The sequence below is a fragment of the Emys orbicularis genome, chromosome 7, assembly GCF_028017835.1.
Source record: "Emys orbicularis isolate rEmyOrb1 chromosome 7, rEmyOrb1.hap1, whole genome shotgun sequence".
NCBI lineage: Eukaryota > Metazoa > Chordata > Testudines > Emydidae > Emys > Emys orbicularis.
Window position 1 is genome coordinate 77,129,283 of NC_088689.1, and position 27,516 is coordinate 77,156,798.

The 27,516-nt window shown below is 49.1% G+C and overlaps 1 protein-coding gene across 3 annotated transcripts in view; it reads left to right on the forward strand.

Moving 5' to 3' along the window:
- Positions 1-8,031: 8,031 nt before the first annotated feature.
- Positions 8,032-27,516, forward strand: part of PDLIM1 (PDZ and LIM domain 1) — a 99,837-nt gene continuing 80,352 nt past the window's right edge. For all 3 annotated transcript variants that reach the window (XM_065407515.1, XM_065407513.1, XM_065407516.1), the window contains exon 1: positions 8,032-8,140. In XM_065407515.1, the coding sequence (XP_065263587.1) occupies positions 8,045-8,140 (96 nt within the window). In that variant the 5' untranslated portion in view covers positions 8,032-8,044. The remainder of the gene's footprint in view (positions 8,141-27,516) is intronic.

Below are 27,516 nucleotides of genomic sequence, written 5' to 3' on the forward strand. Positions count from 1 at the left end.
AATTTCATGGTGCCCTAGGCAGCTGTGTGCTGCATACGTGGCAGCACCAGTCCTGGCGACCAGCCCTATCCCTCGGCCGGCCCCCAGTGCAAGGGGCAGGGCCGTCCCTAGGGGGGTGTGGGGACCCGGACAACTCCCTCTGCCCTGCCTCTTACCCTTCCCCCCCTGCTCCTCCCCCATTCCACCTCTTCCCCCAGTGACCCTGCACTCACCGGCAGCGGCGGGAAGCAGAGCAACCCGGCCCCAGCCTGCTCTACTCCGCCAGCTCCCAGCCGCGGCGCTCCGCTTCCCGCCGCCGGTGAGTGCGGGGAAAGGATCGCCCCCTGCACTCACCAGCGGCGGGAAGTGGATAGATGCGGCCCCAGCCCGCTCCGCTTCCCTTGCCCCAGCCCCAGCCATGTCGCTCGGGTTGGGGAAAGGACCGCCTCCGGCCCTCACCGGCGGCAAGAAGCGGAGCGCTGCGGCTGGGAGCTGGTGGAGTAGAGCGGGCTGGGGCCGGGCTGCTCTGCTTCCCGTGCCGCTGCCGGTGAGTGTGGGGGGATCCCTCTCCCCAAGTCCCCTCACCCGTGCGACACGGCTGGGGCTGGGGCGAGGGAAGCGGAGCGGGCTAATACTCTGGGCCTGTGGGGCCCCCAAAAGTGGCCCCCACAGTTCCTGCCTCCCAGACCCTGGGAGGGGAGGCCTGGGGCTCTACACAGCCCCCCCCCCCCCCCCCGCAAGGAAGCTGTGCATGGCACCCAAATGGCTAGGGACGGCCCTGGCCTTGAAACATCTGGGCCTAAGTGCCATGGCGACTCAGGGCCTCTGCCCAGGGTAGACCCTTGTGCTCAGACAAAGCCCTGCTAGGGGATATGTCTCTAATGCCCACAGCAGGGAGCCTCCCAGAGCTAGCGGGGCTCATACTAGAGCTCTACATAGAGCTACGTAGGCAGCCCGTTGAAGTTGTGGCTCGGGCTGGATCTTGGGCTCTGAAGCCCCACCCCTCTCCCCCCCCAGTCCCTAAGCTTCAGAGTCTGAGCTGCAACTTCACCGTGCTGGCTATAGAGCTATTGTTAGAGCGCTAGTGCGAGCCCCACTCAGCCAACCCACCTGGGCTGTGTAGATGTACCCCAAGTGGCGGTGGATATCTGCCCGGGACATTCAGCTGCAAGATCAGAGCTCTAGGCTGAGAACACCAGCTGCAGCACCAGTGGCAAAGGCTCACTTGCTAAATGACCACCTAAGTAGCTCAAAGGGTTTTAAATGCTAGACAGATGTGAATTAAGGGCACTATCATATCATGAGGTTTTAAGCAGAAATCCCCATGGGACTTAAGGAAGGGTTCTACCGAAGAGCAAATGGCATAATGTGGGGAATCACTGGCCACAGAAAGCAGAGCTGGAACTAGATCCAAGCAGCACAGAGTCCAGCCACTGAAGAGCAGGGTATAGGGAGGTGTGCATGGATTAAGGCTACAGGGGGACAGCTCCATCCATTTCAGGACCCCTCCTACCTGGTCCTTTAGCATAGACTCTCCCCTCCCCAGAGAAACCCTTGGGCTCTGCCTAGCATGCCCCCATGACAGTGTCTTGTTTTCTCCTCAATCACCACTGCTCCTACCAAGCTTGGTAGCCCCACTCTCCCCAGGCAGATTGACAGAATCTCTGCCTCAGATTCTCTGCTGCAACCAGCTGTGGGCAAAGATACCAGTAACCCAATGATCTGGCCTTAAAGGTGACCTGCAAAGGCCAGAAATGCTTAGGTTTGTGCCCTTTATTGATGATAAAGCAGGCCTGACAGGGTTGGGGTTTCTTTATGTAAGGGGACTGTTGCCCCCTTACTAACATTCAGTGGGGGTGTTTTGGTTGGCTAGCTCCCAGCACTAAAAGGGGAAGGGTCGATGGCAAATCAGGAGCCTGAGACTGACAGTCCCCAGGAACAATGGGGAGAGGCCAATGCTCCAGATCAGCCTGATTGACAGGGCGGGCAGGCTAATCAGAGAGTCAGGAGGCCAGGGGGGTCCCGTCCTCCGTGTGAACTGGAATTGCCTGAGTCAGACAGAGTGGGGCCGAGTTAAGGAGAGAGCAGGGGCCCAAGGTAAGCTGCTGGAAGCAGAGCTGCAGCCCCAAAGCCAGAGCACAGCCCAGAGAGAGCAGACCTGCCCTGGGAGGAGAGCTGCAGCAACCAGAGCGGCCAGAGAAGCAGTCCAGGGAGCTGAAGGCAGAGCAGCAGCAGCAGCAGCAGCCGTGCCGAGGCAGAGTGGAGCTGGGGCTGGGGGAGTCTGGAGCTGGGTGCGGTGAGCAGCTGGGGAGAGTGAGGGGGACCCTGGGCAGTGGGCCCAGCACAGGGAGACGCCTCAGCCAAGAGGCTTTGCAGGCCAGACTTGGAGGGGGATCATAACCCCGACCAGGCAGGGGCGACGCTGGGAAAAAGGGTCCTACCACCTAGAGCCTGAGAGCGTGTGGCCACCGCCAGAGCAAGTGTCCAACCCACAGCGTCTCTGCAGCACAGCCAGGGCCTGAGAAGGAGGCCTGGGACCTACAAGGAACAGACTGTGAACTGCCCTGACGTTCCAGAGACACTGTTTGTAATGTTCCCTGCCACAGAGCAGGGTGATGTATTTTCCTTTAACCTTTCCTATTTTTCCTTATTCTTTTTTAAAATTAATTGTTAATTAAACAACTTGTATTTGCTTTAAATTGTATGAAATGATCAGTGGGTCAGGGAGGTGCCCAGTGCAGAGAGAGTACCCCGGAGTGGGGACACCCTAGCCCCTGTCCTGGGTGAACACAGCAGAGTTGGGGGTTGAGCCCCCCAGGAATCCTGGGCCCAGCCTTGTCGGGGTTTATGAGGACTCTGCCAAACAGGAGAGTGGAAGGGGAGCCCTCAAGGGCAGGGAGGCCTCTGGGTAAAGGAAGTGGGAGCGAGGACTCAGATCCTTTCGCTAGCCCACTTCACCGGGGTAGTGCAGAAGCCAGGAAAGTTCCCCACAATAGCGGGACCATTCCCCCGCTTACATTTATTTTTTTTCTGCTTGTTTTTTACATTAAAAATTCTAGTCGTCTTTACAGTGGAACGCTGCAGCAGACTGGAGAACTGCTGCAATTGTGTCATCCCAAGAGACTGAACGCAACTGAGAGGGGACAGGCCTGTTAGTCAGATCGCTTAAACTCTGTTTTTTGTTTAACACCTGTTTTAACTCTGGTGGCTACAGAACATTTGGAGGAAATGATGTCTTGGCTAAAGATGGAACCCCTGCCCTCACATTAAAGGGATAACAGTTCTCTATACAGATTGGAGACCACACCCCCAAAAGCCTCCAGCAAAACTAGGAAAGACCGACTTTCCACCTTTGGTATGTTGAAAGTAAGACACAAAGCTGAGCTTGTTTTGTGGGGGAGGGGAGGGAAGACCCCTTTTAGGACTTCCATAATATACAATAAAGAAATACAAAAGGGCACAAACCTTATTTAAAAATAGCCCCTTGCCAATCACTTTTAAACCACCTCTTCTCGGCAGACATTTTAATGGCTTGGCTTATGTGTTTAAACAGCAGTTCCCTCGATGGGACAGAATTGTAACTGATAAGACACTCACCTCTCATCAAAAGCCCAAGAAGAAGTAACACAGACTGAGTAGTTGCCACAAAGTTCGGCCACAAACTTGAAAACCAATGACAAAACCTGGCATCGTAATTGGGTACCTGTTTTGTCACCCCACTGCACCTGGACAGGATGTCGCAGTAACACCAGACCGGTCACTTACAGAGATGCAGCTTTAATTGAATGCATGCTGGCAGCTGCCAGACGTACAATTGCAGACCAAAGAAAACAGAGAACCGCTCACAGGTCAAGCCTGCAATGGCTGAATCTGTGAGGCCCCAGTACTAGAAAAGGTTACTGACAAGATTGAACCATATGTCACCACCATTGATGATGGCCTCTGAAAGAAAGAACAGCCTGGCTGTGAGATCTGAGAGCTTGTCAGAGGTATATCCCGCCTACAGATGTGCATGCATAACTCTCTTTCATGGCCAAAACCTTATGACAGCAGGGCTCCAGTCAACTGACTGGTGGAGTTTACAGAAATCCTTCCACTGCCTTCAATGGGCACTGGCTCAGAGAGCCAGATGCATAGGGAGAGAGAACGCTCCTTTCCCTGCTGAAGTAGTCAGAGCTCAGGCTGGAGCAATTAAACAGCTCCTTTAATGGGCCAAGTCCCCTGGGTCCAAGTCAGCTGGTATGGGCCAGCTGTGGATGGCTAATTGCAGTGTAGACATCCCCCTAGGCTGCTTGCCCATTACTCATTTAGTGACACCGTGTATTGCAGGTCTTAGGTACAACCACTAGGGGTCAGGCTTTTACATCTCTGGAAGGGACCGATGCCACTTTAGAGGTAACCAAGGCCTGGTTGCTCTGATTCTGACCTGCAGAAACAAGAAGCTTACTTTGCAAAAGCAGCCACTAGCCCTCCGCTGTGCAGGCTGCTGAGGACTTTTAACACCACAGCACAAGGCGGGGCTTGGTCCTTGTTTGGGCCGCTAGGCGTTAATACAAATCATAATGTGGAGATTTAGCAGCTTCATTTCCAAGTGCCAGGCACTAGAACTGCTCGGCTGACTTACTTGGTCCTCAGCGCCGTAATACCTCAGCGCTGCACAATCGTCAATGGAGTTTATCCTCACAACCCCTCAGTCCCTGGTAAGGCCTGGGCTGGACTAAGGGACTTGCCCATGGTTACACAGGATGGTCTCCCACATCCACTGGACCATCCTTCCTTCTGACATTGTTGTTCTTGATGAAAACAAGGCTGAATCCCTCATTTGATGCTTTGCCCAGCTAGTCTCTATCAGTGTTGGACAAATACGGGATACACATCCAGCTACTTAATGCCCTGGGGCTCTTGCCCTTGAAGCAAGAGTAGCGGTTGTTTTGGAATGTGTAGCCATAATGCAGCTGTCAGAGCATGGAAGACCTTGTGCCAACAGCATGAAGAGCCAGCTGGCAGCTGATTAACTGGGGCATTGCATTTGCCTTTTAATTTTGCCCCTTTGATTTTGTGTCATCTTGCTTACCTTGTTCCGCTTCCACATGTTAATCATTAGTATATAGGAAGTGAGGGAGGCCGCTATGGCCCTCACCCCAATCCCATGCCCTCAACCAAAAATTCTTGACAGGGGAGAGAGGTTTGAGGCAGTCAGTGTCAGGCTTTTTTCATGTGCCAATATCCTTTTTGCAAAAATTCATATGCAATACCTGCCTGATTGCCTGGCATGTGGTTGCAGACAGGCCACCCTCTGCTTATTCTTGTTGCAGTCTTGTATTAAGATTTCATATTGCTTAGTGTATTATTGTTGAGCATTTGATTAAAGCAATATAATGATCCCCAAGGCTAAACGCTAACACTGCATTAGTGCGGCATTGATTTGGTTATTGTATTTCCTGGCATTTCTAGCAGGCACTCTGCCGTGTCACTGAGGGTCTGGCTACACTGCACACTAAGCCTGGGATCTGACTCAGCTTTGAGCCCAAGCCCCCTTCCAGCCACATACAAATCAGGCAGACTTGGGTCAGCAATCACTCAGGACCTTGGTCCTAAGATGCTGCTGGGGGGGGATGGGTCCAAGCCCAAATACCATTGGGACAGGGGTCCAAGCCCTATCGTTTGGCAGTGTGGCTGAAGTTCAAGCTGCTGACCTGAATCAGAAGGCTTGTGCAGTGCGGTGTGGACGTGTTAGCACGGCTTTGAGATCTGGGTCCAGCAATTGTAAGTCCAGGTTACAATGCAGTGTGGACATAGCCTAAGGTGACAAAGTGAAAGGAAGACCTGTAAACTTTACGGTGGCTAGATCACTGCAGCTTCCTGATTGCCAGGTGAATGGTAGAATTAACATGTCCTTAGTGCACATACGTCAGGTTTTCTGTTCCTGTTTGTCTAGTTAGTTGTGTAGCTTAATATACTGCTGTACTGTTCCTGTTGTAAAATCCAGACCATGTGGCACGCAGGCATTAGTCAGCACTGATAGATATGGCATGCTGGCAAGTACTAGTTAATATGACTTGCCAGGAAGGAAAAGGAAGTGTGACTAGACATTTGGCTTAGGTCTAGGGAGAGCAATGGAGCAGGAAGAAAAAAGATGACTGAGAGGCTCGTTCTCCAGTTATGGGCTCAGTCCTACATTCCTTACTCAAGAGGCTTTTATCTTTAAATCAGCTTATCAATTTTTAGGGGATAAGGCAGTGAGGGAATTCTGTGCCCTGTGCCCACTGTGTCACCCGCAACTTTGGGAACAAGCCTATATTTTTGCCATCAGAGCTCACCATATGGTGCTGCCAACACAGAAAGCGAGCCATTATCCAGTACACTGGTTCATTCAGTCTTGATGCTTAGACCTAAGCCATCTTCTTAGTATGAATTGAACATCATTACAAGAAATGGGGGTTATCTTTTTTTCTCTCTGTTTCTGCTCTTCAGCTGCATCCCTTTGGAAGTATAAGGGTCCCAATCCTTCTTCTGGAGTCCCAAACCACTGCCACAATAGAAATAAGTACTGATGCTATATGTTCTTACAAAAACAACAAGGAGTCTGGTGGCACCTTAAAGCCTAACAGATACCAGACTCCTTGTTGTTTTTGTAGATACAGACTAACACGGCTACCCCCTGATATATGTTCTTAGTTCATCTGCAAAATGTTTCTTTTCTCCTTGGCCTACACCTCTTAATTTTTCTCTTCCTCTGTGAAATATTTGGGGCACAGTGTGTGTGGAAGATGCTATCAGAATAGAGGCCAAATTACACAGCTCATTGGGGCTCGCATGAGTAAGTGCCATGGGATTGAGCCCCTACTGTGTTGTCTAGACTTTCAACAGTCTCCACATTTTATGGGCAAACATATATGGAAAATTGTGCCTGGGTCGAGAATCATTTTTATTCCTGGCTTTGAGAAAAGCCAGAATCTTGATACAGTACTAGCGTTGAGCTTGAAATAAAAATGCAGGATCAAATAATAAGGTTATGTAAACCAGCAAAGCACTATTTTTTCAACCTATTTACACCATTGGACGATATGGCCTGTAATTTTTACAAGAAGGGGCTTGAATAAAGTCAAGGCTTTTTATGTAACACAGTGTAATAATATACAAAACGTTGTGGTAAATTGAAGAGTTACCACGGTCCTGTGCTAGGTCTAGTTCCAGCTAACTCTACACAAGGGCTGTTAAAGTGAAAGAATTCCTGTACAAGACATATTTGTATTGGATGCCACTTATTTTATGGGGCAGCATCAGAAATACAAAGTATACCCTTAAGCTCTATAATGGAAACAGAGCAGTGGGCTGTACCGTAACCTTGCTAAGTTTACACTATGGAGAGGGAATGACTGAATTTTGAGAGCTGGTAAGTGTACTATGCTGATGTGACTCATAAAAAGAAAGACACTGCACCGCCAAATGTACTTTGCTCTTTTAGTCAAGCTAGTGGTATTAAACATTGCTCATTTATGACCATATTTGTAGAGGCTGCTAGTAAATATACTGACATTTTTTCAAACAGTCAACCCCTGGTAATGGCCAGATCACCACTGCATTAGCACCTCCACACAGTAAGTGTGGCCAACCCTCATTGCAAGTCTCTTGATATTTGGCGTCTCTCTTAAAGCTACAGCTCAGGTGATTTTATGAGAATTACGGCTTCCCTTAAAAAAAAACCAAAAAGTTTCTAGCCGTCATTCCTTTAAGCTGTGAAATCTAAAGGCTGACAAAAGCCAGCAGGCCAAGCCCCCCGCCGTTTATTTCTTTCGGGTCTCATGATTTCGGGGGTACCTGACTGGTGCGTTTAGCGCAGCTTGGGGCGGGCCCGCTGTGCAGCACGGGCTGGGTTCTCGGTGGTCAGCTGGCCCAGCGGTGGGGCCCAGGTACGGGCTGGGCTGGGGCCACCCCCGGCAGCAGGCAGCGCCCCTCTCCGCGGCGCTGGGGGCCGGGCGGGGCTTGAGCCCGCCCAGGGGCGGGGCAGCCGGTTCCATCGGAGCAGAGTCCCGGCTCGGCCCGAGCAGCCGCCGCCGCCGGAATGAGCAGCCACCGCGTCGCCCTGCAGGGCCCGGGCCCCTGGGGCTTCCGCCTGGTGGGAGGCAAGGACTTCGAGCAGCCGCTCACCATCTCTCGGGTAGGGACCCGCTGGGCCCGGCACCCTCCCGGCCCCTGGGCTGCGGGGGGCAGGTGTGTGGGGCGGGGCAGAGGGGGCTTCCCGGAGTGAGGTACAGAAAGGGGTGTTGGGGGTGTGCGGGTGGCTGGTGCAAGAGAGGGGATGGGGTGGGCAGGTGCAGAGAGGGGGCATCGGGGAGCTTCCCTTGTACTTGGGGGATTGGTGCAGAAAGGGGGTGTTGGGGAGGCTGTGGGGGGGGGTTGGTACAGAGGGGAGGTGTCGGGGGGTTGTGGGTATGAGGGGGGCTGGTGCAGAGAGGGGCCCCTGTGGGTACTTGGGGGATTAGCTCAGAGTGGGAGCCTCGGGAAGGCTGCCCCGTGTGTACTTGGTGGGGATTGTGCAGACAGGGGTGTTGGGGTGCTGCCCCTGTAAGCGGAATGGTCCCTGGCCACTGCCGGTGAGGAAAAGATCTGGGCAACAGTCTGGTCTGCAGACCTCTCCTCCCCTACCCTACCCTCCCCACCCTTTGCAGTGGCTGGAAAGCCGCTAATTCCACAGGAAAAGGCTCTGCGAGTTCTGCTCCTTTGCCCAGGTGGGAATGTGTTCCCGTCTCTCAGTCTCTCACGTGCCAGATGCTGTTGGAATCCACCCCAGTACTATCTCCAAGCTAGAGTTGCCAAATCTGACTCCAACAATCCTTTAGCAGGAGGGAGCTAAATTCCCTTTCTTTTATGTTTTGATTCTCTACTCTAACAATGAAGGAAACTTAGCAAAGTAGGCTGACTTGGTGATAGGCTTCTCAGGGCTGATGCCGAAGTAGTGGAAGAGTGTGTGCGCACATGTAGGTGAGCTATTGATTATTTTATAGCACTCTCAAGTGTTCTAGGTGCTATGTCCTTTCACACACCCCAAAAAGATGGTTCCCAGGTCCAAAGAGTTCATGATCTAAACATGGGCTGGCTAGAGAAGTGAGGCTATGACACCACGCCGGGCTAATAGGAGTCAGGACGACCACCGGCTGAGAGATGTATGTCTCTCAGTGGCTCAAGTTGTCGTATTTGGGGTTTTGGTTCTTGGTTTTCTTGTAAAACAGATTTCTGTAGAAGTGGGTCCTGCTAGCAGTGTGAGTAAAATGCAGGGGTGGAGGCTTGGCCAGTGTGGAAGGGTGTAAAATGTTTGTGTTGGAGTTGTATCCAGGCTGGTGCAATTAGTGGGGAAATGGAGGAGGAGATGCAGGCAGGGATTGCATAATATAAAACCTTGAAAATCTGGCTTGATGCCCTGGTTGAACACCTGCCACTGAGCCAAACTACCTTTTGTTTTAGTTTGTTTCTGAAAATAACTTTTTCAATGCTACTCTTTTTTTTGGATCTTAAAACTTTAAAATGGCTAATCAGTTGTAAGGAGCATAGTATAACTTTCCCTTTCAGGTAAAGTTGTGAAGACTTTCCAAAAGTGGAAATGTTACTGAAAATGCAAAAATCAAAAAAACAAATAACAAAAAAAAGCTCTTAGTGAAGAGCAATCTGCCTTCCTTCATCAGTGGGTTGTTGAGTCTGAAGCCTGATGATGCCACCATTCAGGGCATGAAAAATGTACTTGTGTTAGAGGACTAAATTTCCTAGCCAGCGGTTGATATTTTGGGAGGTGCAGGAAGGTGACAGAGGAAGATGTGATTTTAAGACCTGCTCTGTGCAGGGCTGGACAATATGGTGGTAAAATCAGCAAGGTCCTGTCTACACTAGTGCTATCACAAATGGAGCTACACTTATCACCAAAGTATCTGAGAGCTGCGCACACATTAATGTGGCTGCAGCTCCCTGTGAAGTAGGAAGTATTACCCCCATTTTACAGGTGGGGAAACTGAGGCACTGATTGGTTAAGTGAGTTCAGTGTTGCACAGAAGGCCTGTGGCAAAGCCAGGAACTGAACTCAGCACTTTCAGTTCAGTACCGTAACTAAAAGACTAGCTTTCCATGTCTCTCTCCCCACCTTGGAATATTTCATTAAAGCTTTTTCACAAGGACTTGCTTCCCCTGCCTGGCGTGTAGCATTACCCACTGGAGTAGCTAGCCTCTTGGGTGCTGGGTTATTGAACAAAATACACAAGCATTTTCAATAGCACAAATGTATTAAAACTTTGTTCTTAAAAGGAAAATCAGACCGGCAATTCTAAGTGGCTCACGGACTGAGACTCTTGTGTGCCAGTATTTTAGCTCTCCTATGTCAACTCCTTTGTAATGTCAGTAACTAAACCCTGATTGTAGATTGAGAGAACCAGTGGTCGTTAAAGCTGCTGTACTTAAGTTTTACAGTCTGCTCGAAGGGCAGCATTTCAGTAGCTCTCCAGCACTGAGGTTGTGGCAAATGGCCGACGCTATTATGGTGGGTCCCGCACTTTTCCTTCGTGTGATGGGTCAGGGCCTAAGTTCCCTCTAAGGTGCATGCCTGTGCGGCCACGCAGAAGGCCCCCAAGGACTGCGCTCTTAACTCCCCCAGCCCCGGGGCTGCGGCACAGTGGGGAGAGGCGCCTCTCCCCCAGCCTCAGCCCCTATTCTTGGGCTTCTTGCCCTCTCTCCCTTTGGGCAGGATTTCTCTTGGTCCTCCGTACCTGGGGAGTCCCTCTGCTCTGCTTGAGCAGGGCTTCCCTTCCCCTGATCCTCTGATCCTCTGGTCAACAACAGTACTCTTCCAAACTACAGTCAGCTCTCTTTCCCTTCTCCTGTCTGACTGAAGCAAGGTTTTTTTTAATTAGGTCTCTGTCTGGGCCTTAATTGGTGCCAAGTGCTCTAATTAGCCTGTAGTAACCTCTCCTCAGTCCACAAAGAATAAGGCTCTGATCATCCTGGGGCGCTTATACCTCCCATTTGATCACTCTCCTGCTGCCCTCTGGCCCTGCTGTATCACTCCATGTTGCCCAGCACTAAGAACATTCTGTTTCGCAAAAGCTGCTAAGAGCCTCTCCATGTGCCCATTATAAGCTCCCCTTTAGAGAAACCAGCTGGGTACTGGGGATTTGGTGTAGGAAAAGTTTTGACAGACTCATTGATCTCCAGATTTTTAGGTGTTTAAATCACAAGGGTTTCCCAGCCTACACTCTGTAGAGCACCTGCATATACCTAGAACTAGGGCGAGCTCCTTGCACACACCAACAGGTCCTTCCATCCCTCTCTTCCCCCACAAGCTCCTTGTGTGCACCCCCCAGCCCCCTTATTGCTGGGCTGCTCTGCCACCTCCCTTCAGCTGCTCCCTGATGCCAAAGTCCTTTGTTCTTCCCCTCCATTCCCCCTTCTGTCACATCACAAGGGGTCTGTTCTACCCCACCCTACCCAGTTCCTCCTCCCCACCATGCCAGGGGCTCTGTGTGTGTCTCTGGTGCCTCCCCCCTGAAATGTACCTTTCTTCCTCACTGGACTGGAAGGGAAGGGAAGGGCAGATGCATTGGTGCCCCTCTTCCCCCACCACAAAGCAGGCATTGATGCCACAGCACACTAGGAGGGAGAAAGGAATGAAACCGCCTCGTGCCTCTCCCTGACTCCCCCTGCTGGCTGAGCATCTACTCCACAGCTCTGGATGTCCCCCCTCTTCCCCTTTTTGGCTTTCCATTGTCTCCCAAATATGTAGGGTTCTGCCCTCTGATGTCTCCAACATACCCTGGAAATATGGTCAGCTGCAGCGTTCAGCCTGGCAGACAGGAGGAGAAATGCCATCAAGTTAACTAGAGGGCCTCACAAGCTTGGTCAATGATGAGATGGTCCCTGCCCCCAAAGAGCTCACAATCCAAATAATGTGAGTTGTGTGTGTGTGAGAGCAAGAGTGTGGAGTTTATTTTACACACAATCTTTAAAACTTCCCCACAGTCACTGCCCAGAACAGTGCCTGGGCAGTGTGTTGATGACTTTGTGCTGCCTGCCAATCTGAAGACCAGTAGCTCAAACTTCCAACCCTAGCTGAGCAAATAAGATGCCTCATAGGAGTCACTGAGCCTCCAGTACCATGCCAGCACCGCAGTGGAACTGCTTGGGCTCTTGCTACTGCCAAAACCTTTATCTCCTGTACTGTGTATTCATATTGTTTAAAAATTAGCAGAAGCCCTGGATGAATAACATTCCAGAACGTGAACTGATAATGCAACTTGTGATGCATGTGAACTGTAACTTCTGATTCATGCTAACTGCGCCTGAGCTCCCTGCTCTTTTTGGGGAGGCTTTATAATCCCATTTTTCCCTTTGTTTTTGTCCCCCTTAGTGCTGTCTGAAAGACTCTCACAAACAAAACTGGCTGACTGTCCAGAGGAAATGATGAAACTGAAACCAAGTGCTGTCAAATGCACAAAGATAAAATACAGAATTTTTTTCTCTCTAGTTTATTTCATTTGCGCTACTAATGAATACCTAGCTCTTACTTAAACCTTTCCATCGGTACAGCTCAAAGTGCTTTACAAAGGAGGCAAGCACCATTACCCCATTTTACAGTAATCTTAGGTATTTCTTACAACAATCGGAGGTAAAAAGATTTTAGGCAGAAGTGTGTTTAAGTTGCCACTTTAGATTTTTTTTCTCCTCTTCATCAGTCTCATTTGTCGGTGCTGATGAATGTATTGTAGCTGGGTGGGTTAACAGTGGCACTAATAATTGCAGACTCGTGTGTGCAAGACTGATTTCTAGCACTGGGCAGACTGAAAAATAACCCTCTATTGGGTTTTATTTTTTTTCTTTTGGTCAGACAAATGCTGGTCATTGGAAGCCCTCTGTTCAGTTTTCTCACATATCTCTGCTGTTTTAAATTCACCCCCAAGACCTCAAGTCATAAAGCTTTCTCTCTTTTGTTTATACTTAGGCACATGAAGGCTTTAAGGCTCATGCTTTCTCCCCTTAAATTCAGTAGAAAATCTTCCCCTAATATTTCCCTCCCCCCCACCCCGGTGTAAGTAGGCTCTGGCCCTTTGTTCTTTGATTGTAAGTATATCAGACATTAGGGGGGTCTGAGTCATGATGATTTTCTGTTAGTGTAACTCCATTTCCCCCCCTTTGTGGTCATCTTTATGAGCTAAGCCCTCTGGGCATAGCACTCCCATTGCCTTCCATGAGCATTACCCAGGTGGAATGCTTATAGGATCAGACCTAAAGGCACTAACTTTCTCTTACCTTGCCATTCTCTCTAAGTACACAGTGTTGGAATGCTTAGTTAGTTGCATTTATCCTCATAACAACATGCCTGTGAGGTAGGTCAGGGTTAACCCTGGTTTGCAGTTGGGAAGCAGAGGTACATGGTATAGTAAGTGTCTTGTCCAAAGAAGTCAGTGGTACAGTAAGTGACTTGTCCAAAGAAGTCAGTGGCTGAGCTGGGAACTGAGTCCAGGGCTCTTGAGTTCAGTGTCTGACCCACTAGAGCATCCTTTTCTGGATGTTGGGGAAACAGCAGATTTCACTGACCCTAGTACAATGGCTTTGATGACTTATTTTATTTTAGATGAGAGACAATGGACAGTCTATGGTATTTCCACTGCTCCTCTAATCTCTTTTTAACACCGTCCCCCCCACAAATTTTACTTATCTTTGAAACTGCTTCAGGCTCAAACTTGTAACATTTGTCTTCTGAGCCCAAACCTGTCCTGCTGCCAAGTTTAATTAAACTTGGAGAAGTTGCACTGTATGTAAGAGAGCGGTATGATTGCTCAGAGCTCAAGTATGAAACTGGAGAAAAACCTGTTGAGAGTCTTTGGGTTAAGTTTAGAGACGAAAGCAACAAGGGTGATGTCGTGGTGGGCGTCTGCTATAGACCACCAGATCAGAAGGATGAGGTAGACGAGACTTTCTTCTGACAACTAACAGAAGTTTCCAGATCACAGGCCCTGGTTCTCATGGGGGAATTCAATCACCCTGACATCTGCTGGGAGAGCAATAAAGCAGTGCACAGACAATCCAGGAAGTTTTTGGAGAGTGTTGAGGACAACTTCCTGGTGCAAGTGCTGGAGGAACCAACTAGGGGCCGTGCTCCTCTTGACCTGCTGCTCACAAAAAGAGAAGACTTGGTAGGGGAAGTAGAAGTGGGTGGCAAACTTGAGATGGTCAAGTGCAGGATCCTGACAAAAGGAAGAAAGGAGAGCAGCAGAATACAAACCTCGGACTTCAGAAAAGCAGACCTTGACTCCCTCAGGGAACTGATAGTCAGGATCACCTGGGAGGGGGAAAGGACTCTGGGAGAGCTGGCTGTATTTTAAAGAAGCCTTATTGAGGGCACAGGAACAAACCATCCCGATGTGCAGAAAGAATAGCAAATATGGCAGATGACCAGCTTGGCTTAACAGAGAAATCTTTGGTGAGCTTAAACACAAAAAGGAAGCTTACAAGCAGTGGAAACTTGGACAGATGACTAGGGAGGAGTATAAAAATATTGCTCGAGCATGCAGGGGTGTAATCAGGAAGCCCAAAGTGCAATTGGAGTTGCAGCTAGCAAGGGATGTGAAGGGTAACAAGAAGAGTTTCTACAGGTATGTTAGCAACAAGAAGGTAGGGAAAGTGTGGGACCCTTACTGAATGGGGAGGCAACCTAGTGACAGATGATGTGGAAAAAAGCTGAAGCACTCAATGCTTTTTTTTTTTTTTTTTTTTTTTTTTTTAACCTCGGTCTTCACAGACAAGGTAAGTTCCCAGGCTGCTGTACTGGGCAGCACAGTATGGGGAGGAGGTGAGCAGCCCTCAGAGGTAAAAGAACCGTTTAAGGACTATTTAGAAAAGCTGAACATGCACAAGTCCATGGGGCCGGATGCAATGCATCTGAGGGTGCTGAGGGAGTTGGCTGATGTGATTGCAGAGCAACTGGCCATTGTCTTTGAAAACTTGTGGCGATTGGGGGAGGTCCCGGACAATTGGAAAAAGGCAAATATAGTGCCCGTCTTTAAAAAAGGGAAGAAGAAGAATCGGGGGAACTACAGACCAGTCAGCCTCACTTCAGTCCCCAGAAAAATCATGGAGCAGGTCCTCAAGGAATCCATTTTGAAGCACTTGGAGGAGAGGAAGGTGATTAAGAACAGTCAACATGGATTCACTAAGGGCAAGTCATGCCTGACCAACCTGATTGCCTTCTATAATGAGATAACTAGCTCTGTGGATATGGGGAAAGCGGTGGACGTAATATACCTTGACTTTAGCAAAGCTTTTGACACAGTCTCCCACAGTATTCTTGCCAGCAAGTTAAAAAAATATGGATTGGATGAATGAACTATGAGGTGGATAGAAAGCTGGCTAGATTGTCGGGCTCAACGGGTAGTGATCAACGGCTCGATGTCTAGTTGGCTGCCAGTATCAAGCAGAATGTCACAGGGGTCTCTCCTGGAGTCGGTTTTGTTCCAGATCTTTATTAATGATCTGGATGATGGGATGGATTGCAACCTCAGCAAGTTTGCGGATGACACTAAGCTGTGGGGAGAGGTAGATACGCTGGAGGGTAGGGATAGGGTCCAGAGTGAACTAGACAAACTGGACGATTAGGCCAAAATAAATCTGATGAGGATCAACAAGTCCTGCGCTTAGGATGGAAGAATCCCATGCACTGCTACAGGCTGGGGACCAACTGGCTAAGCAGCAGTTCTACAGAAAAGGACCTGGGGATTACAGTGGACAAGAAGGTAGATATGTTTCAGCAGTGTGCCCTTGTTGCCAAGAAGGCTAACAGCATATTGGGCTGCATTAGTAGGAGCATTGCCAGCAGATCGAGGGAAGTGATTATTCCCCTCTATTTGGCACTGTTGAGGCCACATCTGGAGTATTGCATCCAGTTTTGGGGCCCCCACTACAGAAAGCTTGTGAACAAATTGGAGAGAGTCCAGCGGAGGGCAACAAAAATAAGGGCACTGAGGCTCATAATTTATGAGGAGAGGCTGAAGGAACTGGGCTTATTTAGTCTGCAGAAGAGAAGAGTGAGGGGGGATTTGATAGCAGCCTTCAACTACCTGAAGGGGGATTTCAAAGAGGATGGAGCTCGGCTGTTCTCAGTGGTGGCAGATGACAGAACAAGGAGCAATGGTCTCAAGTTGCAGTGGGGGAGGTGTAGGTTGGATATTAGGAAAAACTATTTCATTAGGGGGGTGGTGAATCACTGGAATGGGTTACCTAGGAAGGGGATAGAATCTCCATCCTCAGAGGTTTTTAAGGCCCCGCTTGATAAAACCCTGTCTGGGCTGATTGAGTTGGGGTTGGTCCTGCTTTGAGCAGGGGGTTGGACTGGATGACCTCCTGAGGTCTCTTCCAATCCTAATCTTCTATGATTCTAAATCAGCTGGACCATTGTTATGATGTTGGAGCAGACAGAGAGGATTTCTCAAGCACTCTCTTTGATGCTGTCATGTGAATGTAACTGTCCTTTGAAAGGGGATTCTTAGCAGACACTGCTGAGTTTGGATTTGTTTTAAAAAGAACTTAAGGTTGTAGGGCTTGAGGGGAATTTTTTTTCAAGTTCTTATTACAAATAAACTATTTTGTATAGATATGTGTAATATACAATAGATCAAATCCTGCTTGATTTACTCACGTGAGTACAGTAAACAGGACTTGGCCCCATAACTTTACTCTTCTAATGATGATGTGCTGTGGATTGTTGTGATGGATCTTATCACAAATCCTCTCCATGCTGCTGACTGACATGCTACAGGTTTATGGCTTTGTTGGCTGTCCTGTGGCTGGTTTATTCCTAGTTTAAACTCCTATGAGATTAGTGGATCTGGGAAAGGGAATTAAGTAACTGTTGAATGAAGAAGTACAGTTAGACCCACTTTATCTGTAAAGTGCATATGTGTAACAGCCCGCATTTAATCAGCTCCTAATGTGGGAGGGGTAGACCTCTATTTCCTTTGTTCTCTTACCATTTTACACAGATCGACCTGACGGAGCTGCTCATCATGCCAATAACAGATCTGTGTGGAATTGCTCCACAAGCCCGTGTTTTGAATCCCTCTTTTTTTGTGTTCCCTGCCAGTTGGTTGTGCTGATCTTAAAAGCAATTGACTGACACAAAATAAGAGGCAGAGGGGGATTTGGCTCTACAATGAGTCATAGCAAAATAAATAAATAATCTCCTCTTTGCGCTATGTATCTGCACATAATTTAGGAGCTGTCTGTGAAATGCCCAAAGCAGTTGAATGTATAGCAATACATGTTGGTGTGCCATCATCTTTTCCCTAATGAAAAAGAAGCCACGTGTCAGCCCGGTTATATGTGTGTGTTAAGATCTATGAGATTAAAAATGCACATAATATACAATGTCAGTTACAATGGCCTGAATTTGCCCCAATGAATTCAGTCTGACACAGTCTATTAATGAAGTTTAAAAAGAGAGAGAGAGAGAGAGAGAGAGACACTAGGATTTAAAGCAAAATAAGGCCCGAGTTCTTTGTAATCAGATACCTGTATAAAGTTTAAACACAGTCCTCCAAGCCCACTAAGTGGTTCATCCAGGTCTTCTGTAAACTGTTGATTTAGTTGAAAGTTGATTTAGGGGTTACAACTTGGATTTTATTGTTCAAAGTCAGACCTGGGACCAAATCTTGTTTACCCAACTCAATGGAACAAATAGTCTCATTAAAATCCATGTAAACAGTGTAAAATTATCCTTGGTGTAAATAGCTGCTGCTCACTTGACTTTGGAGCAGTTGCACCTGTTTATACCAGTCTGAATCTAGCCCCTGAACCCTAGTAAACAGCTGGATACAGGAAGAGAAGAGCAGCTCAATGGGGGTGAGTAAAAGCTAGTTAAAAGACATATTTGGAAAAAAAAATCCTTTTTGTGTGCTGAGCTGCTCAGCTCAAATAAGCATGGAAACAAACCTGCTGGGGTTAGTGCTACGTTCACCCTGCTCCCTGTGAGGAGACCTGATCACAATATGCAAATACCTGCTGGGGTCCCACCAAAATCTGGGCTGGGACCTTTTCCATGTGCAGGAAGAAGAACCTGTAGCCATGGTATGAAATTTAAGTAGAGGTCTAGGTTAGGTACTGGGAGGGTTTTTACACCCAGAGACTAACTGGAATGCTTCACCTGCTGCCAAAGGAAACAGTGGATGTGGCCACTGTAATAGGATTTTGGGTTGGGCTGGCTGTCGGTTTTCAGGCTATGTGTGTGTAATGTTGGGAGAGGTGGATTGTTCCACTACACTGAGAACTGTAGATCCTCCATGGTGCTGCCTAGCTCTGACTGCTCAGTGTCTCTGACAGACTCCTGGCCTCCAATTCTGAGGTGGATCCTCAGGAGGAACAGGCTGGGGAAGAAGTGGTAGGGAAAGGACAAATGTAGCTTTATGCCACCCTTGCACCTCCAGGATTCTGGCCCTCTTCTCAGCCAGTCCTAGTGTCATTTTTGTTTTATGTACGTTACTCCCATAGAATGGGGTGCAATGAATCTTGTGGCTTCATAGTAGTCTGCACAGGCAGAAAGAGCTATTCAGATGGTGAGTAATTAAAACACCTGGGCAGCTGACTCAGGTTAGGAACAGCACAACTGTTGCATCGTTTAAATGCAGTCAGGACTTCTAATCATCCCAAAGTTGTTAGCTCCTCAAGGCTTTAATGCTAGCTGGAGTCTGTACTGATGAAAGCCAGCACTGAACTTCCTTGGGGTGGGGGTGAGGCTGGGGGAGGAGCTGGTTCTGGGGTCGGCTGTTCAATAGCGATAATGTGTCTCAGGTATCTTAGTACAAGCTTGGATAGAAGAGTAATGGGGCATGGGCCTGTAACCCATACCCAAGTGTGGCTTCAGTGGGATTGCTTGTCTAAGAAATAAGTGTGTGAGGTCTTGGATGTTCTTCTTGGCTCCTTGCCACTGAGGAGTGGGAAACTTTCCTGTGAGAGTGGTAGGACAGAGGCCAGCAATTTCTGCAGAATCTAAGCTTTCATTATGCTTGCAAGGCAATCTACTAAAGGTGGACCTATGTGATGCTGCCACCCCATATGCAGGAGCCAGGATGCAAGAAGCAGTGAGGGAAAGATCTCCTTCTCCTCCTCCTCCTTTCCAGCAACCAGAGTGGCTTCCAACTGATCAGACACCTATTAGCCAGAACCCCTTAAGAAACCTCTGTGTAGGATGCAGGGACACTACAGCGCTATGCTAGGAATCCCACGGCCCTCTCTCTTCCCAGCTGCTGGGGTTGTGGTGTGGGTTGGGCTTCTCAGTTGGCCATTGTTCCTGTGGAGAGAGGTGTGTCCCTACTTCTCACATTTGTGTCTGAGAGCATCCTGCACTCAAGAGGATGAAATAAATACCACCGATACAAATCAAGGGGTTGTAACAGTACCCCTCACATTAAAGTGAGTTTAGTTCTGTCTCTAATTTCGTATAACTGGAAACTACAGCCATCTGTGGGAGAGGTGGCTGGTCCATAGGATGAAACTGCTCAAGACATCGTCTCTTCTTGTGATGTTGTGTTGCATGAGATCAGTCGTCGTTGCTGGGGTAGGCAATGGGTTCTGCTTTGGAGTTGTTGAAAGAACTTCCTCTGGTTAATCACCCAGTGTATTTACAGGGACATCCTTTTCCCCTTGGTAGCATCTCATATGCTCTAGGAAGGTGGGAGAAGGAATGCTGAATCGTTACATGCCAAAATGAGGGCAAGAAATCTCTCCCCTTCCCCGACATTGCTGTTGATAGCTGAACACCACCAGTAGTCATAGAGACATAAGGGGTGGGGGAGAAATACCTGTGTGTGCACCAAGCCCCTGCACAGCTTTGTTACCCTGCCATATGGCAGGGGACATGTTTGGGACACCCCTTCAGGGTTTTCACTCACAATTGGCACGATAAATGTGCACTAGAAGAGAGAGTGATTAGTGAAGGGGAGACATGCATGTTTGATGTGGAAGAAAACCCTTTTTGTCCCTGGGAGCCACTTGAGATGTAGGAAGCACGAGTTTCTCTCTGCAGTAATGGTGCTGAAGTCTAGGAGATCCTGATGAGCTGCTGTTGACATGCTGGTTAAGCAAGCTAGGGCTGCCTCCGAGAAGTGGTAACTTGCATTCGTTTTATCTTCCAAAACCTGAACAAAACATTTTGCAGGTATAGGATGCCTTCCACTAATAGCCCCAACTCTGCTAGGAGGCAGGAAGGTATCATCCCCAGTTCACCTTTTTGGATCTGTTTCCTCATATGTAAAATGATTTGCCCAAAGTTCCACAACCACTCGATGGGAGGAACCAGGAATAAACCCTGTGGTGCCCAGTTCTGGCCCCACACATTCCTTTGAGACCAACTTCATCTCTTTTTGGTAACATCTGGTCTGTCCCCGTGGGCTTTTGATGGACTTTAGAAGTGGGGCGTGGGGTGGGGGCTAAATGGCAAAACCAATATTTGAATAATTTGAATGAGACCTATCCATTCAAATCTGGGATTAGACCTTTTAAAAACAAAGATTTGTGTAGACACTGGAGAATGCCTGACCCTTCAGTAGAGTAGGCATCTGCTGCATTTCCCCTCTCTTCTAGCTGTTGAGCAATGCACCATGGACTGGCTTGCTGGTACCTTACACCGCACTTGGTGACTTTATCACTGGTGCCTTATGTGCTTAGTCTGCCAAGTGCTTAGGGATGGAAGGTGCTGTATCAAATGCTAACTAATGTCGGTCACTGTTTGGATAGGTTTGTGCAGCATAAATGGAGGGCTCCTCAGTTTGTTTTAGATGTTAGTTTGTTTAATTATTTAAATAAAATAAGATGGATGGTAATTGGCAGACAAGAAAGGGTCCATTGTTGGGCAGCACCGCTCGCTGTGTAGTGTTTTGAGGGCTGGCAAGAAACATTTAATTTTGTTTCAAAATGTGGATCACTTTACAAGATGAGCTTGGAGCAGAATAACCTCTTGGCCACTGGCTATGTATCAGCTTGGGCACATTTGCTAATTTCTTGCTGTTGGCTAGTGAAATGGGCATGAAGGACGACCGCACACCAGGGATCCCTTTCCTTAAGTCACCATGTCATTCTTCGCATTTTCACTACAGCATTTGTCAAGGCAGCCAATGCAGTCTGGCCCATAGAACGCTGAAGAGGAGCATTCTGCCTGCTCAGCTCCTTCCATGGCCAACCCAGCATACCAGGGGCCACTGCCATTCTCTTGCCTTTCTCCTAATTAAATGCATCAGACTGCTGTATCTACACTGGCAAAAACAGGCCCTGTAATTCACCCCTGGTGGCTACTGGTGCAGCTCCACTTGTATTTTAGCGATGATGGAGGCAGTAGCATGGTGGGGCTCCGGGTGTCCATTACTGCAGCATCAGTAGATCCTGCTTGGAGTAAAAATGCCAAAGCACTGTCTGTCCTGCAGATTGACCCATTGCTGCCCTATGTGGAGCTGCTCCAGTGGTGAATGGTGGATCCCATTTTTGCCTGGTATAGAAATGGCCCAGGATGGTTCTCTTACAATGTGACTCGTGGCCTGCTGGTCCTGATGCAATTTGCACAGGTGCCAACTCTGTGTCAGTTTCAGCAAATTCCCAGCTTGACCTGCCTCCCCCGTTTTTCCTAGTGTCATGGACAAATCAGACACTGGCACAGGCTTCAGGGTAAGGGGTGGTTAGTGGCAAGGAACAGTGAAGGCAGGGATTTGCGCCTACCAAAAATCCCAGCTGACAGAAACTCTTCTTGGTCCAGCACTCCCAATGGTCTCTTGGAAATGAGCCAGTACCCAGGCGACTTCCACCTGGGCATTAACTGTTATCATAAAGGCTGGGGCAGAATTTGCTCTCCTTGTAAGATGAAGATGCTGTATTTCTCACCCTGAGACTATTGTATTCCTAGGGAAGGAACTGGGCCAGGTCAGAGTTTGTCATGTCAGATGGCCGCCTTTCCCCATTTTGTGTCAGTGCTCTTCAAGGGTTATGTGAAAAACCAAACCTTTTGTCACCTGGCCCAGCCATTTAAGTAAATACAACTCAAAAGCAAATAAGAACATGCTAATGGTCCGGGTATTGCCAGGGGTAGTTGTGCAACAGAATGCTGATTTCAGGGAGGCTTCTCTTCTGACTTCTCTTTAGAGCACTCGAATGGCAGCTATAATTGCTTTCTCCTAGCACCAGTGTATGGTTGGGCCACTAGTAGGCTGATTCTCTCTTCTGCTGTAGTGGGTGACTGTAAAGGTACAAAATAGCTTGTTGCAGTAGCTGATGAGAAACCAAATCTTATGGAACAATATGAAGGGAGCATGCCTGTTTGGGTCTTCCCCCCTCCTCCCCAAAGGGGAAAATCTGCTTGTTTCAATTTTCTCTACAGGCTTTCAACTAGGAGAAAGCAAGTCTGTGTAACATCATATTTCAAATGCTGAATATGGCAAAACAGAAATGTGGGTGGGTGGCAAAGGATTAAACTTAACACTGGCATATGTCTAATAGGTATGAACCCACTTTAGCCTATGTGGCCATACACCTGGCTGATCAGCAACAATATAACTAGATATTCCTCTCCTCCTGATTGAGGTGCTGGCATCTCTTCTCAGGCCATTTTTTTTTTTTTTTTAATTTTCCCTCTATCTTATTTTTTGATTACCTTCTGCTAGCTTATGTATGTTGTGACCCAGTGTGCCTGGGATAGCCCTCACTGAAAATGCCAAGGTCAGGGCAGGCTGCAAAAGGGAGAGCAGATACTCCCAAAACTGGTGGTTAACACTGAAGTTAAACTCCCCAACCAGTCACAGACTGTGCTTCTGATCCCCCACATTGGTTATCAAGAAACTACAAAAGAAATCACACTGCCCCCTTTATTGCATTCCAGTTCTCTGAATCCCAATCAGCACTTAGGTCCAGTACAGTGAGAAGTTATTTAAAAAACTCTGTTCACATATACAAAATGTTCTTCTAACCCCAAAGGGTCAGCCATGTTACCAGGTCTGTATAGGTTTGGATCTTACCCAAAATACCACGCTGCCAACCAATCCTTTAGCATCTAAAACTAAAGGTTTATTATAAGGAAAAAAGAAAGAACAAGAAGAGAGTTGTGAAATGGTGAAGCAATCAGATACATACAGAGACTTCAAAGTCCATATATTAGGTTCTTAGCAATATTGGTGAGTTTGCTGGCTTGAAAGTCCCTCTGGAACACATCCAAAGTTTGGATGGGTCATTCAGTCCTTTGTTCAGAGCTTCATTTGTAGAAAAGTTCCTCCAGAGGTAAGAAGCAGGATTGAAGACAAAATGGAGATGATGCAGCTGCCTCTTATAGTCTTTTGCCGTGCGGCTTGTACTTCCTTTGTCCCAAACACAAGCTACCCAGCACATGGCATGGAATTTTGGAAAAGCCTTAGTTCTCTATCCACAGACATACCACGTGCCTTGCTGACCCATAAGATGTATTCCCTAGTTCCTTTCAATGGGTTCATTGTACAGTTGATGGCCCTTGATGGGCCATTGAACAGGCTAGGCAGTGCTGATGCCAATCTGTCTGGGGGTGTCACCCAGAAACACAGCACAAGTTTGAAATACAGATATACCATACATGTCTAACTCACAATACAAAGCTGATACAAACAAGATTATTATACTTGGCAAATCATAACATTTTCACAGATACCTTACATGGCATATCTTGTCAGATTCCTTGCAATTTTATAATATTGGTATCACAAAGTGTTCCACATATTCCATGCAGCGTCACATATGTGGAGTAGGGGTCACCCAAGGCCATGGGGCTAATGCGATGACGGAGGCAGGCAAGAGGTGGACAAGATGGGTGCCTGGCTGAGGAGGAGTAGGCCAGAATGAATCGAATAGGTGGTCCTCCCATGTCTCTTGCTTTAGATGGAGCCCCATTGCACCACTCTGCTCTCAGTAATTCTGAGAAATGAGCTTCCCCTTTATGCCATAAAGCACGATTCTGTTCTCTATAGGTAGGAGCCTCATTAAATGTCACCAGCACAGTCTAGTTGGGTAACTTGTCCTTCACACGAAGCGGATGCAACAGTGGATATATTTAAGTATCTACATTGAGGAAGTACTGGGGACAACAGATAAGGGGAGTGATATAGTATTGGCAAGAGCTACTCTACGAAAATTGCTGATGGTGGTTTCAGGCAGCAAAGGTCAGACATGCTGGCACAGCTTGACCGCACTTACTTTCATATGTGAGATGTGGCTACAGTGGACTGATGGTGGGACCAAATTTTTAATAGAGGAGGGTTTTGTGCTGCTGTTCAAAGAGAGGGCTGGGAATTGGGGAGGCAGGCAGCGGATTGCTCAACTTCCAGTCAAAAGCAACTTATTTGTGCAATGCAAATTCAATTACTCGACCCCAGGCTGGATACTCCCATGTGGTAGTCAAACCCTCACTCTTCCCATATCCAGCTCAATAATGAAAGCAATTAAGTCACCCTGGTCTCAGTCCTGATTCTCACTCTGAAGGAGGAGCTATGAACCGAGGGACTGATTCTGCTGTCATTCAAACCAATGACGAACTCCCAGTGACTTCAGCAGGCTTGGGCCTAAAGTCTCTCTTGCTAGTTTGTCAGGGTTGCATGGCCTGTGATTTGACTGCAGTCTGAGAAGTTAACAGAGGATTCCCTCCTGTCCACACTGACACCCGAACCATTAAAACACAGGGCCCAGTGTGACAGTTGCAGGGGTGAAAGTAACTTAAAGGACTTGCCGGTACTCCGGAGTCCTGAGGAGGGGCGTGGCCTCCACCAGAAGAGGCGGGGCCTTTAAATCCCCAGGCCCTTTAAATCAGGATTTAAAGGGCCCGGGGCTAGGGCTGTGGTAGCAGCAGCTGGGAGCCCCAAGCCCTTTAAATCACCCCCTGAGCTCCCAGCTGCAGAGGTGTCTGGGAGCCCTGTGGTTTGGGGGCGATTTAAAGGGCCCGGGGCTCTAGCTGCTGCTATCGCAGCGGAGCCCTGGGCCCTTTAAATTGCTGACGGAGCTCCGGGGCTCCAGCAGCAGGGCCCGGGGCTCCGGCTGCCGTTACCCTCCAGGGCCCTTTAAATCATCTCCAGATCCCTGCTGCTGGAGCCCTGGGGTAGTGGCGGCAGGTCTCCGGTGGCCATTTAAAGGGCCCGGGGTGGTAGAGGCAGCGGGAGCCCTGAACCCTTTCAATAGCCACCAGAGCCCTGCCGCCGCTACCCCAGGGCTCTGGCAGGCTCCGGGGGCTATTTAAAGGGCCCGGGCCCTTTAAACTGTCCCCGGAGCCCTGGGGTAGTGGCAGTGGGGCTCCAGTGGCGATTTAAAGGGCCTGGGGCGGTAGCGGTGGCAGAAGCCCTGGGCCCTTTAAATCGCCACCCGAGCCCCGCCGCCGCTACCCCAGTGCTCTGGCAGCGGGGCTGTGGCGGCAATTTAAAGGGCCCTGGGCTCCAGCCCTTTAAATTGCTGCCTCAGGAAGCCGATCCACCCCAGTATGGCGCACCAGCTCTTGCAGGCAGGGGTGGCAGGTTTGTAGAAATTTTGGTGGTGCCCAGAACCTGCCCCTGCCCAAACTCTGCCTCCCCAAACTCCACCCCCCACCTGCCCAAGGCTCTGGGAGGGAGTTTGGGTGGGGGAGGAGGTCTGGGGTGCAGGCCCTGGGCTGGGGTAGGGGACTGGGGTGCAGGATGCAGGCTCTGGGAGGGAGTTTGGAGATGGGAGGGAGGGGGTGCAGGGCTGAGGGCTATGGGGTGAGGCTGGGGGTGGATTTGGGGTGTGGCTGGGGATGAGGGGGTTGGGGTGTTGGAGAGGCTCAGGGCTAGGATGGAGGGTTGAGGTGTGGGGGGATGAGGGCTCTGGCTGGGGGTGTGGGCTCTGGGGTGGGGAAGGGCTGGGGATGAGTTTGGGGTGCAGGCAGGCTGCCCTGGGACTGGAGTCAGAGAGGAGGACTACCCCCAGCCCTCTCCCTGCCGGCAGCAGCGAGCTCTGGGGTAGGGATCCCCTTCTCCCCCCCGGCAGCACACTCACCCCCCCCCCCCCACTGTCACTTCACGTGCTCCTAGGGCCCCTCTCAGGTCCAGGAATCCCCCTCGCCTCCCCTGTGGTAGGTGCCATGCCCGGGGGGCTGCCATCACATGTGCGCCTCCTCCCCTGCTGTTGCCCCTCACTGTAGCCTCACTGGAGGTGGGGGATGGGGCTGTCCCTTGCCCAGCGTGGGGCAAGAGCGGTGACTGCAGGCAGGGGGGGTGGCTGTGCAGGTGGAGGGTCCCACCGGAAAATGAAAGGGTCTGAGGGGGAAGGGCAGCCTGCCCTGGCAGTAGTTGGATGGGGGGCACTAGGACCCTGCAGCGGCAGTTAATGCAGGCAGGCAGCATGGAGCTTCAGGGGAGAGACCGCTCCCGGGACCCAGGGAGGTGCATGGGGGCAGCAAAGGGGGGCCAGCCCACACTCAGGGGAGGCATGGGGGGGCCGCAGGTGGGGCCAAGGGGGAGACCTGGCCCCGAACATTTGTGGAGCCAGGCCCCCGGACCCTCAATATTGCTGGAGCCAGGAGGAAGAGTCAGAGAGGGAGAGAGTGCTCCATTTTCTTGCCGGTACGGTACTGCACCTTTTCTTACCGGTCCTCCGTACTGGCCCGTACCGGCTTACTTTCACCTCTGGACAGTTGTTACTTAAGCAAAAATTTCATTGATTTCAATAAAAAGCAACAGAGGGTCCTGTGGCACCTTTAAGACTAACAGAAGTATTGGGAGCATAAGCTTTCGTGGGTAAGAACCTCACTTCTTCAGATGCAAGAAGTGCATCTGAAGAAGTGAGGTTCTTACCCACGAAAGCTTATGCTCCCAATACTTCTGTTAGTCTTAAAGGTGCCACAGGACCCTCTGTTGCTTTTTACAGATTCAGACTAACACGGCTACCCCTCTGATAATTGATTTCAATGGTCACTTTGCTAAGTGAAGGTGCAGGATCAAGCCTGTGCCTTATTGGGTTATGGTTTGTTTGGTCCTTTCCACATGTTGGCCGGGTAAGCCACGTGAACTGGACCTCATTTAAAATGGTTCCACTGATCTTGGGTTTCAGGGGCCCAAGACAGAATTATATTTGTCTGGTTAAAAATACTTGTAGAGTTTCCATAGGTGTCCAAGTTTTATGCACTGCTGACCGAAGGGAAGCTAAGACAAGACGGATTTACCAAAAAATTGCTGTTTAAAAGTATTAGGTGACTTTGCTCAGTGGAAGAGATCTCAGATTAGAGAACAGGAAGATCTCACTTTGAAAATCTCCAGGCTCTGGTCAAGACCCTCTTTAGGTAAGGTTTATGTAGATTGCTGAAGATGGGGGAAGAGTCTCAGGAGAAGAGAAAGAAAGGAAAGAGAGAGGAAGAAGGGGGATGTAATTCAATTATTCTCCTCTGTGTATATCTTTCTTGACTATCCTATAGGTATGGGATTACTGTGTCTATAGCAAAGCATCGAAATAAAGTCAGGATTTTTACTATATTGTTTTCCTGTGCAAGGTATACCATTTTAGCCTTTT